The sequence below is a fragment of the Lampetra planeri genome, chromosome 14, assembly GCF_965212315.1.
Source record: "Lampetra planeri chromosome 14, kcLamPlan1.2.h2, whole genome shotgun sequence".
In the NCBI taxonomy this organism is placed as follows: Eukaryota; Metazoa; Chordata; class Hyperoartia; order Petromyzontiformes; family Petromyzontidae; genus Lampetra; species Lampetra planeri.
The window spans coordinates 13392325-13408769 of record NC_136120.1 but is presented as its reverse complement, the minus strand read 5'-3'; the positions used below and the strand labels follow the sequence as shown (position 1 = coordinate 13408769).

At 52.1% G+C, this 16445-nt stretch overlaps 1 protein-coding gene across 1 annotated transcript; it reads left to right on the top strand.

The window, feature by feature from the left end:
- Positions 1-364: 364 nt before the first annotated feature.
- LOC144722461 (voltage-gated potassium channel regulatory subunit KCNF1-like) lies at positions 365-4240 on the top strand. The gene has a single exon (XM_078600722.1). The coding sequence runs from the start codon at positions 484-486 to the stop codon at positions 2068-2070; it is 1587 nt and encodes a 528-aa protein (XP_078456848.1). The 5' UTR covers positions 365-483; the 3' UTR covers positions 2071-4240.
- The last annotated feature ends 12205 nt before the right edge of the window (positions 4241-16445 follow it).

The following is a 16445-nucleotide window of genomic DNA, read 5'->3' as shown; positions in this document are numbered from 1 at the left end:
CATGTGGCACCAATGATCTGCAGTGCTACTTCGAGCATCTGGATGGCTATAGCGCTAAACATTAACACAACTACGAGCATCTGATTGGCTGCCATGGTGATCAATAGTCTACTTCGAGCATCTGATTGGTTGTCGTAGCGAACACCACTAACGAGCATCATCTGATTGTCCAATCACATCCTCGTAACTAAATTTCGATTTAAAGCTTTCGTGACTGCAGGGATTCATCTTCTTGGTTCTTTCGGTAAAGTCACGTAGAATGGAAATAATAAAATTATAAAAATTAAAATAATACAATAAAATAATATAATATTGTAATATAATAAAATAATGTTATTATGTCTTATTATTTTTCTATTTCCATTCTACGTGACTTTACCGAAAGAACCAAGAAGATCCTCGTAACTGTTCCTCCACCTCCTCTGTCGTCATCATCGTCGTCATCGTCGTCGTCATTGTGACGTTGCACAGGCAGTGCCCGCCATGAGCGTGTGCAGCAGAGGCAGCGGCCGCCGGCGCAGCAGCAGCAGCGTCAAGAACATCAACGGCGCCGTCGACGCGAGCGACGCGGGCAGTGACGGCGGCGGAGGTGGCGGCGGTGGGAACCCCTCGGCCGAGCCGTCCGAATGCAACGAGGCGTTCCCCCGCTCCGCCTACCGCGACGTCTGCCTCAATATCGGCGGCGTGCGCTTCAGCCTCGACGGCGACCTCCTCTACCGTTTCGCCGACACGCGGCTGGCGCAGCTGTCGCGCTCGACGGATGCCGACGAGCGGCGACGGCTGTGCGACGACTTCGACCCGCGCGCAAACGGCAGCGAGTTCTACTTCGACCGCGACCCCGAGGTGTTCCGCACCATCATCGACCTCTTCTACGACGGCGAGATCCACATGAACAAGGGCGTGTGCCCGCTCTGCTTCAAGGGCGAGCTCGAGTTCTGGAAGATCGACGCCGCCTTCCTCGACGACTGCTGCAAGAGCTCGTGCGTCGAGAAGGAGGAGGAGCTCGACGAGATCGCGCGCCGGGTCCAGCTCATCCTCGAGGACCAGGGCCACGCGGGCGAGAGCGCCGCCACGCGCGTCCGCAAGGGCCTCTGGATGCTCATGGAGAAGCCCTACTCGTCGCTGCTGGCGCGCCTGCTCGCCATCGTGTCGTTCGCCCTCGTCGTCATCTCCTCCGTCGTGCTCTGCCTCAGCACCATCCCCGAGATGCAGACGGTGGACGCCGCCGGGCGCCACGTGGAGCACCCGACGCTCAACGTCATCGAGACGGTGTGCATCGTGTGGTTCACCCTCGAGTACCTGCTGCGTCTGCTCGCCGCGCCGCACAAGCTGCGCTTCGCCGTCTCCTTCATGAACGTCATCGACGTGCTCGCCGTGATGCCCTACTACATCGGCATGGCGCTCACGGACTTGGGCGAGGACGCCAACGGCCTCTCCAACATGCAGCAGGCCATCCAGGCGCTGCGCATCATGCGCATTGCGCGCATCTTCAAGCTCGCGCGCCACTCGAGCGGCCTGCAGATGCTCACGTACGCGCTCAAGGGCAGTTTCCGCGAGCTCAACATGCTGCTCTTCTACCTGGCCGTGGGCATCTTCCTCTTCTCGGCGCTGGGCTACACGGTGGAGCAGTACCACCCGGAGACGCTGTTCACCAGCATCCCGCACTCATTCTGGTGGGCCATCATCACCATGACCACGGTGGGCTACGGCGACATCTACCCCAAGACCAACCTCGGCAAGCTGAACGCCGCCATCAGCTTCCTGTGCGGGATCCTGGCCATAGCCCTGCCCATCCACCCCATCATCAACAACTTTGTGCGCTACTACAACAAGCAGAGGGTGCTGGACACGGCCGTCAAGCATCAGCTGGACCGCATGGCTATGGGAGATCTGCTCAACTTTCCAGATAACATGAACGCGGTGGGAGAGTGCGGTGGTGGTGGTGGTGCTGCTGCTGGTGGTGGTGGTGGTGGTTCTGTACGCGGTAAAGTGGTGAGCAAAGTTCACTCGTCGACCCCGCTGCTCAAACCATCTCAGCACCAACGATCCGTGAACCGCAACGTGTGTTGAAGTGTCACGTCGGGATCATGGACAAGGTCTGATCGGCTGTCTCTCAGTCTCTCTCTCGCTGTTAATCTTTCTCTCTCTCTCTACCTATCTCTCTCTCTCTCGTTTATCTTCCGACACGTCCGTCACACTTCACCGATGAATGTTTTGTTCGCTACGGCGAGACGGTTACATGTCTGGTGTCCGAATCAGAGGTTCCAGGGTACTGGACGTGCCAAAGTGAAATATAACACGATCCACAGAAGAAGCAGCATCAGCGAGAAATCATCACGGCCGCTGAGGATATCCACCAAGTCTCATGCGAGTGTCGTGATTTGAAGTGCCACTCGGCAGTTTGGAGATCATTCTCTTGGGGAGTAGAATGTATTTTCTGTTGGTATTTATTATTAATAATGTTACTTTTTTTCCAGGGGATGGGGGCGTATTTGTATTAATGATAGCCGTGTAATTACAACAACGACGATGATGAATATGATGACGATGCTGATTATGATTTCGTCGGTCCCTCCGGGTTCGGAGGGTGATGTACGTTGAATTTCTTTCGCACCGTACGTAGCCAACCGTGCGAATCGGTGGGTGCGGGAGATGCTTTTGAGGTGGCCGGGCTGTCCAATTGTGGAACCACAGAGCTTTGGGTATTGGAGGGGGGGAGGGGGGCACGCAGACCCAGGTGGAAGTTGGATCCACAGTGCCGGGTTGGCTTCCTCCTGCTCTAGATTTGAAGCTTTCGTGACTGCAAGGATTCATACTCTTAGTTCTTTCGGTAAAGTCACGTAGGTAAAAAAGTGAGATTAAAATTAATAAAAAATAAAAAAAAATCACGACGTTTCGGAGGCAACACAGTATATAAGGTCGTACCTCTTGGGACTTCTCTCCACTTGATACAGATTTTTTGCTGTGACAGTTTCACCTGCAGACGGAAGCTTGTGTTGCCTCCGAAACGTCGTGATTTTTATTTATTTTTATTTTTTATTAATTTTAATTAAAATGTTTGCCTACGTGACTTTACCGAAAGAACTAAGAGTATACATTCCTCCTGCTCATCATCGGACTATTGTTCTGCCGATGTACGGCCTACAGCGACCAATCAGAGAACGCGTCAGAGGGTGAGGGGCGTGGCTTCATCCAGCAGTGGATAGACAATGGCTGCCGGTGGTGACGGTGTTGATGTGGTCGGATGGCACGATATTTAGAGCGCACGAGCCGGTTGGCAAGCTCAAATGTCAGAATCAGCAGAGTCTCTCTCACACACACGCACACAAGTGTTAAACACCGATTTCTTTTGATCGCATTTGTATACTCTGTATGATTAGTCATCTTCCGAGGTTTTCGTCACGCGATGTTTATGATATCGTGCGAGTGGAATTAATTGACCGGCGGTGATAGTTGTGTGTGTGTGTGTGTTCGTGTGTGTGCGCGTGTATGTGTATATATATGGAGCGGGGGGTGGGAGTGGTGGCGCAGTGGTTAGCGCACTAAGGTACGAACCAACTGCGCGACCAATAACAATTGGCCCATATCTGAACACCGGTCTTGGGCATCCTCTAGGTCGACTCGACCTTAAGACATTAGAGTAGCCTCATGCGGTGTGTCGCAAACATCAGGAGCGGAGAGACAACAGCGGCCGGGCGCGGTGTTGACCACCCCAACCCTTCTTGTGATGTTCCGGCCTTCCATAGGTGCTGCTCACTAACAGCACTTGCCCCAACAGCCTGATAAAATATATACGGGGGGGGGGGAGGGGTCGTTGTCATTGTACATATCAACAGCGCAAATGGCAATCGAACACACGAACATTCAGTGAAGACAATTAAGGAACACAACACCAACAGCACAACCTGTATAACGTTGTTCGAATGTTTGTGCAGCTGTGAATCGGACTCCTCTCTCTCCTCCACTGCCAGCCCACCCACCCCCTGCCTGGCTCTCGCCTCCATCTCGATGTCACGGTGTGTGCTCTCCCTCGCACTCTCCCACCCGTCTCTCTCTCTCTCCCGAGCCGCTCTGGTCGCGCTCCCCACGTCTCTCATCTCGCCGGGCCCGCAGCACAAACCGCTCTACCTCATTCCACTGCTCGCCTCGTGCTGCCGTAATTCTGGAACACCTCCTCCTCATCTCACCTCTCGCCTCATCTCCCCCCTCCTCCTCCTACCCCCTCCTCCTCCCCCCTTCTCCTCCCTCCCGTCCTCCTCCATCCTCCCCCCTCCTGTTCCCCCCTCCTTCCCCCCCCCCCTCCTCCTTCCTCCCCCTCCTCCATTCGGTCCTCCTCCCTCCTCCCCCTTCCTCCTTCTCCCCCCTCCTACCCTCCCCTCCTCCCACCCCTCCCCCTCCTCCTCCCTCCCGTCCTCCTCCATCCTCCTCTCTCATCTTCCTCCCCCCCTCTACCCGCTCCACCTCTCATCCTCCCCCCCCTCCTCCTCCCTCCTCCCCCCATCCTCCTGCTCCACTGCTAACTTCTGCAACTCATTATCCTGCTGCACCTTCTCGACCCCGCTCCCCCGTGCTCATGGCGCCTCCCGTGTCTTCCGACTTGATCAAAAGTCTCCGCTTCTTTATTTTTGTTTGTCTCGGCATCATTGCGTTACGATGGCGTCTCGCGGCAGTCGCTCATCCCGATGACCGGGACGCGTGTTGTGACGCCGCTTCCAGGAGCAGCTTTCAATAAAAGTTCGACGACAGAAGCGCGAACATCCTCCCTGTGCGTATCCTTTACACCGTTAACGATCGTAATGCTTCTCATCATAATCACGACGATTGTCGGATGTACACTCCCGTTATCACAACGCAGAAACATCCCTCTGGGGTTTGATCTTTCCACCGAAGCTCACGGTCCACCCTAAATCGCATCCCACTGCACAGACCGTGGCAGCAGATGCGGACACCTGATGCACGAATGGAAAATTAAAAACCCTCCGGTAGTAGCGGTGCGACCGTGGTCATCCAGAACAGAGCGTAACGACGTGTGACGACGCAATGCCCCGGTCCACAACTACGGAGAAGGAGACATCACAGTGACACCACCCCGCTGCTCCTGTTGAAGCGGTTATCTGAGCTTGGCCGCCTTCGATGTGAAATTGAAGTCGTACCTCTGCATTGACATCAACAGCCGTACGAAAGAAGAGGAAGAGGATAACACAACGCTGCATATTACATCGTAACAAAATATCATGACATCTTTCTTAACAATCGTCGTCGTCATTATCATCATTATCAATCACGATCTGTTCACCGCTGGATGAAAGTCGCTATCTCACGGTCTAGCGATCCTACAATCCGTCTGGCTCCAGCACACGAACCGATTTCACAGCAAGATGTTACTTTGACTTTGGGCACGATCGGTATAATTTTTGACCTGTGGCGAAACGACCAGTACACATTACGGCCGTCGCAAACAGCTCGCCTGCATCATGAATAACCACCGATTCGCACTGTTTGCTAAGTATGGTGGGAACAAATGTCAACGTACTATTACTATGCACTATTTTTTATTTATTTAATTTTGCCAGGTGAGGCCCACTGAGCTATGAATCTCTTTTTCAGAAGCTGCCAAAAAAACGATTTCTCAACGAAAGTGGCTCATCACCGTGTGGAAATTCATAGCAGCCAAATACTCTAAACGCGTGATGTTGAGGAGAAACCCGGAGGACCCGGAGAAAAATCCACGCGACCACGGGGGGAGAGAGAGACACCGCAAACTCCTAATATACAGCAGGCGTCCGGGTTGGGATCGAACCCACAACCTATTGTCAGCGCGGCATCCCTGCATACCACCACCATCAGCATAAGCACAGGAACGCGACCACAATCAACAGACAACCCACCACTGCACGTAACGCCACCAACTTAATCAGCAGCACCACCACCACCACCTCCTTATCTATCACCCATGAATGAGAAGCATTCCCTCTCTACCCGTGCAGATAAAAGCCCCGTCCAGCACTGCCTGCGGTACGTTGCTGCCTCTTCGCGATTTCAATCAGCGCGGAGCAAATTAATTCGCGTGCCGTTAATTGCGAGTGCAAGAAGCTGCTGCTGCTTCCGTGGAGCGGAGCGGTTTTCAACAAGCCGTCAAAACCAGTCCAAGCAAGGAGCCTCCACGGCGTGTGGGGAATCCTCTGAACCTGGCCGGGCCTCCCCGAGGTCGACACAATACACGCAAAGATAACAACAATGACCCCCCCCCCCCCGTATCGACATCACGTATGCCCACACGCCCACCCACACCCAACCACAATGTGCCCACGCACACGTGCACGCAATACCAATACCTTTTCACACACACACACACCCACACACCATACACTTTCATATATTACACACACATCCAAGTATACACTCACGCACCCACACACATAAACACACATGCCCACGCACACACGTGCACGTCATACAAAGACATATTAACACACAAAGACTCCCCGTATCGCTGTTAGCAGACTGTCGGGGCAAGTGCTGTTAGCGAGCACCTATGAAGACCGGAACGGCACACGAGGGGGTGGGTGGCCAGCACCACGCTCCGGCCGCCTTTGATTCCCCAGTGGCGATGTTTACACACCGCACCAGGTACTTGTTCGGGGCTGAGTCGACCTAGGGGAGGCCCAGGACCGGTTCAGATAATCGTCACTGGTGTTGGCCGTGAGCGGGAATAGAACTCGGGTCACCTGGTTCGTAGCGCAGCGTAGCGGTGAGCGCTACGCACCAACACACACTCCATCACTTTACCAATTTTTGCACTGGCCCGATAATGTTTTCATGCTGTGGGTGAAAAGCTTTTCGAACAGGATTCGTGATGCAGCTATTTATTTCTGCACTTATGCATTTGCCGGCTGGTTATTTTATTTATTTAGACATGGAGCTAACGCTGTTTTTTCCCACCCTTATTATTATTATCAGGCTGCCGCACGCTCGCCTCACCGCGACCCCGCGACGATTAGAGTGGAGTGGAGATGGAGTGTGATATTTACACCCCGAAACAACTAAGTCACGTGTGCGTGGTGGTGGTGGTGGTGATGGGGAGGCGGTGGTGCAGCGGTTAGCACGCTGCGCTACGAACCCGACGTCCCGGGTTCGACTCACGGCCACCAACACCAGTGACGATTATCTGAATTGGTCTCGGGCCTCCTCCGAGGTCGACTCAGCCTCAAATGAGTACCTGGTGCAATAGTGTGTAAACACCGGCAATAGGAAGACAAAGGCGGCCGGGCGTGGTGCTGGCCACCCCTACTCCCTCGTGTGCGAGCCCCTTCAACTCCACCGACTCTCCCTGTTGAAGTCTTCTCATCGTGGTCAACAGACCTCGACATTGGCATCGAGCTTCTGAACATACTGCGATTCGCTAGAATAGACCATGGGCAATGCTAGTATATGGGCAATGTTAATGTATGGGCAATGTTAGTCTATGGGCAGTATTAGTCTACGGGTGGCAATGTTAGTCTATGGGCAGTGTTAGTCTTTGGCCAATGTTAGTCTATGGGCAATGTTAGTCTATGGGCAATGTTAGTCTGTGGGCAATGTTAGTCTATTGGCAATGTTAGTATATGAGCAATATTAGTCTACGGGCAATTTTAGTCTATGGGCAATGTTAGTCTATGGGCAATGTTAGTATTTGAGCAATGTTAGTCTATGGGCAATGTTAGTCTATGGGCAATGTTAGTATATGGGCAATGTTAGTCTGTGGGCAATGTTAGTCTGCGGGAAATGTTAGTCTATGGGCAATGTTAGTCTGTGGGCAATGTTAGTCTGCGGAAAATGTTAGTCTATGGGCAATGTTAGTATATGACAACGTTAGTCTATGGGCAATGTTAGTCTATGGGCAATGTTAGTCTGCGGGAAATGTTAGTCTATGGGCAATGCTAGGCTATGAACCATACACCTGTAAGTCTGCGCCCCTTTAACGGAAGAGGGGGATGAACAGCAAAACATTCCACGAACTCTCCTCTCTCTGCTAAGGTCCAGCAGCATCAGCATCAGACCTTTGGCGTCTTTCATCGAGCTCGTGAACCAGCAGCCCGCTTGCTGAATAGAATATTCGCTGAAAAACTCCCCCCAAGCCTCTCTGCTCTCCACCCTCCCCGCTCCCCCAATAAAATCGCTAACTGCTGTTGCCGCGTCCCATTAAAATGCGAGCGAGTCAATGAGATCCGCACGACGTTCGCTCGGACAATGCTCGTGACGCGAGGGGGAGATGGGAGCGGCGCTTCTGCTGCTGCTGCTGCTGTGTGGTCTATATTAAGGTGTCAAGCACGAGAGTGACAACACCAACCACGGGGTACGGTTACGGGGCAACAGGGAGCAGAGGGGCAGGAGGGCAGGGGTGGGGGGAGGCATTGGAGTCCATGCCCTTGAATGTCCATCAGCCAAAATTAGCGTCAAGAAAGAAAGAAAAATTAAATAAACCGGCCGAGGTTGTTTGTCCGCTGCGTTGCAGAATTCGAGGCCACTTGCACTCGATACACGTACGGCGGAGACTGTGGCACTGCAATCGGCACACGTGCGGTGGAGCCAGTGACATCGTCACACGTGCGAGTGGACAGCTCATCCACCTGGCCCTCGTCGGACACTCATCATCCCTCCTGGACATCTGTGAGAAAAAAGCTTCATAGCTCATCAGACTCCTCCAGTATATGAATACAGATTCTGATTCTGACACTCACCACTCATCAATTCACCAGCCCACCACCGCCTCATCGTGCGTTAGCAACTCGCCTGACACTCACCGCGCATCGGTTTACGTTGAGTTTCGTCCCGGACGATGGGGTCATGGGGGAGAGATTTGGTCTCAAGTGGGCTGGTGGCGGGGGACGGTGATGACATTTGAACCCTTCGTCGAAAAATAATAAAACTCAACACGTGCGTCAATAACGCTGTGCGTGCGTGTGTCCGTGCGTCTCTCGCTCTGTGTTCTCGCGAACAGCACTTGTCTCAGCTGCCTGTCAGAGGCTATACGGGGGGCCTTTGTGTGTGTGTGTCGGTGGGGTGCGGTAGTTGTAGCGGTGAGCGCTACGAAACCGGCGACCCGAGTTCGTACTCCCGCTCACGGCCAACACCGGCGACTATTATTTGAACTGGTCTTGAAACCCTCCCCGAGGTCGACTGAGCCTCAAACTGAGTACCTGGTGCGGTGTGTAAACATCGCCACTGGGGAGACAAAGGTGGCCGGGCGTGGTGCTGGCCACCCACTCCCTCGTGTGCCGTGCTGGCCTTCATTGGAGCTCGCTGACGGCACTTGTCCCCACAGCCTGTTGGAGGCTATACGGGGAATTTTTGTGCGTGTTTCTGTGACTGATGTAAGAAGCTAAATTATAAATGTGCGGGGGCAGCGTGAATCCCCGCTGAAGCACGGAGTGACAGATACAAGTCGTGCCGCTCCCTCCCCCTCACTCTCCACCTACCTCTCTCTCTCTCGTTCTCACCCTCCTCTTCTCTCTCCTACCTCGTCATCTCTCTCGCACTCTCTTCCCTTCTCTCCCCTACCTCCTCTCTCTGTTCCCCCACCCCCCTTGCTGTCTTCCCTTCTCTCCCCTACCTCCTCTCTCTGTTCCCACACCCCATCTCTCGCTTTTCCCTTCTCTCCCCTACCTCGTCGTCTCTTCATCTCTCTCTTCCGTTGTCTTCCCCACCCCCCTCTCTCTCTCCCCTATCTCCGTCTTCAACCTCCCCCCTCACCACACCTCCCCGCTCCCCTGCCCAAGTTGAGAGCAAGTGACAGGCGAGGTGGTGGTGACGACATCCACCGATCGGTGGGGTCAAAAGCACGAGCCAAGGAATGGTCTAAACGGCGCGACACAAGCAGCGGTTTTCACATTACATTGGAACAAAATGAAGTTTTGCTTGCTGGCTGGCTGGCTGGCAGTGTCGCCACGTCGGCCGTGTAGAGGTGAAAGAGCAGGCAGAGCGCATCCCTCGCTGCGCTCCACAAAGGGCGACTCGTCCGCGTGAGCCGCTTCAAGCCAATTGAACGTTTCGTTTGTCACACGTGAAGAAAATCCCGTGCAGCCAGTTACCCAGCTAGCTTCGGTGGCGAACGCCCCGCGGCAGCCACGACCACACAGAGAGCCATCGCCGTTGTCGTGGTGATGCTCGTGGTGGTGATGGAGAGCTATCGTCGTTGTTGTGGTCGTGGTGGTGGTGGTGGAGGGCTATTGGCGTAGTCGTGGTGGTGCTGGTGGTGGAGAGCTATTGTTGTTGTCGTTGTTGTGGTGGTGCTGGTGGTACTGGTGGAGAGGAGTCTCGTTCAGCGACCAGCCAGCAAACTCGAGGCTATAGATTTTTTTTAAATATCAACCTCCGAGGTGGAAAATGTACACCCCCCACCCCGGGGCATCTCATTGGTCTCAAGCCCCGAGGGACTTTTGCCTGTTAATTATTAACACTCGCGGGTAATTGAAAACAGATTTCGAGGTAATTAGATCTGAAATGCATTTGCACCATCGCGGTGATGAATGGTGCTCGCGCACATTGAGACATTGCCCCTTGTGAAGCGATGATGATGATGATGATGCGATCTAAACATTATGATGATGATGCTGGTTCAGTTGATGATGGTCATGTTCTGCATGTAATTATGCTATTCCTCTGTATGCAATGTTAATAGTTAATTAAGCTGATGCTGCTGATGGTGATGATGATGATGCGATCTAAACATGATAATGATGATGTTGGTTCAGCTGATGATTGTCATGTTCTGCATGTAATTATGATAGTCCTCTGTATGCAATGATGATAGTTAATTACGCTGATGCTGCTGCTGATGGTGATGATGATGCTCATGACGCTGATTCTGCTGCTGCTGCTGATGATGATGGTAATCACGATGACAAAGATGCGTTCCGCATGTGATCATGATGGCGCTCCGTGCCCTGCTGCTGCTGCTGATGATGACGACGACGGTGATGATGATGATGGTGATGGGGAACGAATCGAGTTTGCTATATTTGTGTTCTTGAAAATGTGGAGACGCAGAGCGGAGTTTGACTCGCGCACAGCGACAAGCCGGTTCACGTCGGGGGTGCGTTCGTGAAAGGTGCGACGACGGATATCGAAACGACGTCCATCGAAGCGACTTACGGGGTAGTCGAGGGTGGTGGAGGCGAAGGTTGCTGCGGTGACGGATAACGATAGAAGGAACGCGTGACACGGTCAGCGACGCAGGTGTGGGGTCGAGGCGACGTAACTCGGGTCGTGGTGTTCGTAATAAAGTGGCAACGCATTTGCGAAGCGACGTCAAATGTGGAGACGTATATCGGGGTATTACAGTACTTACTCGTAGTTCTTTCGGTAAAGTCACGTAGGTAAAAAATTAAATTAAAATTAATAAAGATAAAAATAAAATAAAAATCACGACGTTTCGGAGGCAACACAAGTCTCCGTCATCAGGTGGGACCGTCACAGCCAGATTAGCTGCATCAAGTGAGGGAGCAAATCGTCGTGATTTTTATTTTATTTTTATCTTTATTAATTTTAATTTCATTTTTACCTACGTGACTTTACCGAAAGAACTAAGAGTATGAATCATTGCAGTCACGTAAGCTTCACATCTAGAATTACAGTACTTGTGTATATGATTGACAGGGGGAAGGTATCCCATCTCATTGAAGGTAAAATCACAATTATATAGGGGGCAGTGGTGTATTGCCACGGCCGAATTCATCAAATGCCCTGGGAAAAGACAGCGTTTGGGGAAAAAAATTAATGAACATGAGCATCCCTCTTTAAAGGAGGAGCTGGATATATTCTTTCAGAAGATGACGCGTGGTTAGAGAAACCGCACAAGCGCACGCATCACACCACAACACAGAATCTGACAGCGCTTAGAGCTTCCTTAATGATACGACCAGAACACGAATGGTGACCCTAGCCCCCCCCCCCTCCCCCCCAACACTAAATCATTATACAATTACTCCATGACCTCTTGAGCTCGATCCCGACATTGTCTAAGCGTCGCGTCGTCATTGGATGCGGGACCTACTACTACCACCAGGATTACTGTTGCAGTGAAATTCGCTTGTCCAGGACTCGATATACCATCCACCACACTTTGTTTTACGACTACCACCACACTGCAGGGGAAAACAACACGCACACCCACTCACTCACCGAATCACCCACTCACTCAACCCCACACTCAATCACTCAGTCACCCACCCACACACTCACTCAACCACTCAAAATCCCACTCACCCACTCACTCACACCTTCACCCATCCATTCATTCACCCACCTACACACCCACTCACCTACTCACCCACCCACACACTCACTCAATCACCCACTCACTCACCCACACACTCACTCGATCACCCACTCACTCACTCACTCCCCCACACACTCACTTAATCACCCATCCACTCACTCACTCCCCCACACACTCACTCACCCACTCACTCACTCTCCCACACACTCACTCGATCACCCACTCACCCACTCACTCCCCCACACACACACTCGATCACCCACTCACCCACTCACTCCCCCACGCACTCACTCACTCCCCCACACACACACTCGATCACCCACGCACTCACTCACTCACTCCCCCACACACTCACTCACCCACCCACTCACTCACCCACACACTCAATCACCCACCCACTCACTCACTCCCCAACACACTCACTCCCCCACACACTTACTCAATCACCCACTCACTCACCCACCCCCACACACTCACTCGGTCACCCACTCACCCACTCACCCCCACACACTCACTCAATCACCCACCCACTCACTCACTCCCCCACACACTCACTTAATCACCCATCCACTCACTCACTCCCCCACACACTCACTCACCCACTCACTCACTCCCCCACACACTCACTCGATCACCCACCCACTCACTCACTCCCCCACACACTCACTCAATCACCCACTCACTCACTCCCCCACACACTCACTCGATCACCCACTCACTCACTCCCCCACACACTCAATCACCCATTCACCCACTCACTCCCCCACAAACTCACTCAATCACACACTCACCACACTGCTTCTCCTCTCGCACTGCTCTACTGTTAAATTCCCTTCCATGGCCCCTTTCCCACAAGTATTTGTAACAACAACAACAACAACAACCTCGCACCACTATGTGAGTGCTGATTGCTGCTGACCGCGTGGCGTAGTCGACCTTCGGAGCTCTGCTCAGACTCTGTGCGTGAGAGCACAAACCAGCCCCTCTCTCTCCCTGTCTCCCACCACTCCACCCGCTCGCTTTGCCTCCATCGCATGGCATTTTTTTTTGTTATTCTGCATCTGATAATCAGCGAATCATTAAGTCCGCGAGACTAATTGGGAACGGTAACGCGCGTTAATTGCCTCTGTCGCTCGGACTGACGCTTTTGAGTGGAGGTTGAACCCCCTGCTCCCACCGCTCCCACCGCCCCCCCCCCCCCCCCGAATGAGTCGAGATCCAAGGTCAGACAGTTTAGTGCACGCACGGTCCAACTTGACAGGAGAGCGTGTCAACAACAACAACAACAACCACCGGGTAAAGGCGCGGCCCTGCAATTGCGCACTCGCTCCCACTGCTGGCGGTACGACCTCCACCTGGAGAGAGCTCTTCGGGAGTTGCTCCAGAGGGAATCATTGCCCTAAGCGTCCAGGCTGGGCAGGGAGTTACCCACACTGTACCCCCAACACACGCGATCTGATGTCCTTCCCAAGCACCTCCGATCGGCACGGTTGGATTTCGTACGGTGCGAAGGAAGTTCAACGTTCGTACGCACCTGCGGCGGACCCCTTAACAACTGCCGGGTGGCCAGCTGCGATGTCGGCAGCTCACCGGCGTTGCTTCGAACAAAGCGTGACACCGCCGATGAGACACTGCGTGTCGAAACCAATCCACGATGTCGCTTCTCTTGAAACGATGCTGCTGAATCGATGCGTAAAACTAAATATATTTCATTTTATTTTGTACGTGGAGAGACGGATGTGCTTGAAGGGAGACGCGTCGTACGCTTTATTTGTTTTCGGATGAGGAGGATGAGGAGGATGCAGCATTCACTTTCTAACGTTAAGAGTCGTTATCGTCATCAAAGACAAATACAACGATACCCAGTATAGCCTTCACAGGCTGGTCGCGAGCACCTATGAAGGCCGGCACGGCACACGAGGGGGTGGGCGGCCAGCACCACGCCCGGGCCGCCTTTGTCTCCCCAAGCGGCGATATTTACACACCGCACTCGATACTCATTTGAGGCTGAGTCGACCTAGGTGAGGCTCAACACCGGTGTTTGTTGGTGGCCATGAATCGAACTCGTCTCGTTGGGTTCGTAGCGCAGCGTAGCCCGAACCGCTACCCACGATCGCTCCCCGTCATCACCGTCTCCTCCACCACGCACGCGCGAATTTGTTGGTCTGGGATGTAAATGCCACGGTCGATCTCCCTCGAGTCTAATCCTCGCCGCGTTGCGGTGATGCGAGCGTGCAGCGGCGTGATAATAGTAGGGAAAAAAACAGCTTTAGCTCCATAGCTAAATAAATGAATAAAATTACGAGCCGGCAAATGCATAAGTGCAGAATGAAATAAATATAGCAGGAATCCTGTCCGTAAGGCTTTTCACTCACCACGGTGAAAATAAAAACATTATCGGCACAGTGCACAGTTTGGTAAAGTGATGGTGAGTGTGTGTGTGTGTGTTCGTGTGTCACGTTATATATTATGGGGAGCGGTGGTGCAGAGGTTAGCGCTACGCTGCGCTATGAATCCCGCTACCCCAGTTCGATTCTCGCTCACGGCCAACACCAATGACGATTATTTAAAATGGTCCTGGGCCTCCCCTAGGTCGACTCAGCCTCAACTGACTAACTGGTGCTGTGTGTAAACATCGTAGCTTAAAAGTCACGAGCTGGTTAATTCTATTAATAACATTTATATATATATTTTTTAATGTCAAATAGTCTATGCCTTCGACAAGGTGTTAGCTAGCCTGCTGTGGACGTGACACATTGTTTTGAGTTTGGCTACGAGTCAGGCATGTACAATTAGCATCATGCTAATGCGGTTTTTGTGTCTGATGTACTGCGGTTCATAGATAATATATATATACTTTTACACAGACACACAAAACAGGAATATTATTTCAGCTCAATTTTATATTAGAAAATGCTCATTAGTCAATTAAGACTCCCGATCTAGATAATCGTTGCATGCGTTTATATAAAAAAATACATCCTGGTGATGCTGTTGCGTTGGGAGTGGTGCACAAGCACTGAACAACGAAATCATCATCGCTTTCATCATCATCATCATCCAACACCACCATGGTGTGCGTGAGGCCAGCTACTTCTCTATTTACGTTGCATGCAAAAGTGTCATTGCCCGAAACGTCACATGTTTTATATATATGTATTTCCTTTTAAGGTCACTGATTAACGTGTTGAGTTTTTTTTTGCATTTGCAATTATGTGTCTCTAAATATACATGCGGGAATTGATCTTAAATGGAGGAATTTACAGTGTCAGTGTGCTAACCATTGCATCACCGCTCTACAACTTGCATAGACCACCAGCCATGATCTCTCCACTGCTGGCTGTAGGCCTTGTCACGCTCTCGGCAATCCGTCCGACTTTTGAGCTGATTATGAGGACGATGGCCCGCTGGTTGAGACGAACCATGGAACGGTCTCCACAGACGGCGCGTTTATTATTAGTTTTGCTTGTCTCCGTGCTCTTAACTGGCTACCCATCGCCAGTAGGGTCACATACAAGAACGCCTGCCTCTGCCTCAATGCCTTCATATCCGCCTGCCCGCCGTACCTTTCTTCATTATTGACAACTTGCAGCTCAGCACACGGCAGATGCCTGCGCAGCGCGACTCACGACCTCCTCTTGATACCAAGATCCAGGATGGTCGTCGTGTCTATGCGCCGCTTCTCGGTGGCAGCCCCAACATTCTGGAACGATATCCCTCTGCACATTCGCAGCATCACCTCAATCGCCTCCTTCAAGAGACACTTAAAAACTCACCTCTACAATCCACGTGCTTTCGAGCGACTCTGAGCTTGGCTCTGCGCCTCTGAGTTGGGGCCACTACGTCTGCAAATTTGCGCGCGTTACAAATTGAACTATGATTATTATTATTGATGGTTAATGCAGTCGACCGCAGTAATTACCAGGGCGGCCTGCAGGTTTCCAACCGCGCACCCTCTGCAACAAGCTGTGAACACCGTGCCCCTGGCGGGGACACGTGGACACCGCCCTCCACGCTGGATTCATCACTCGCCTGGTGGTGCTCAAAGCCTAGCGACGATCTTCTTGGTTCTTTCGGTAAAGTCACGTAGAATGGAAATAATAAAATAATAATAATATAACATAATGAAATAATTTTATTATGTTTTCTTTTTATTAATCATATTATTAAAACATAATAAAATAAT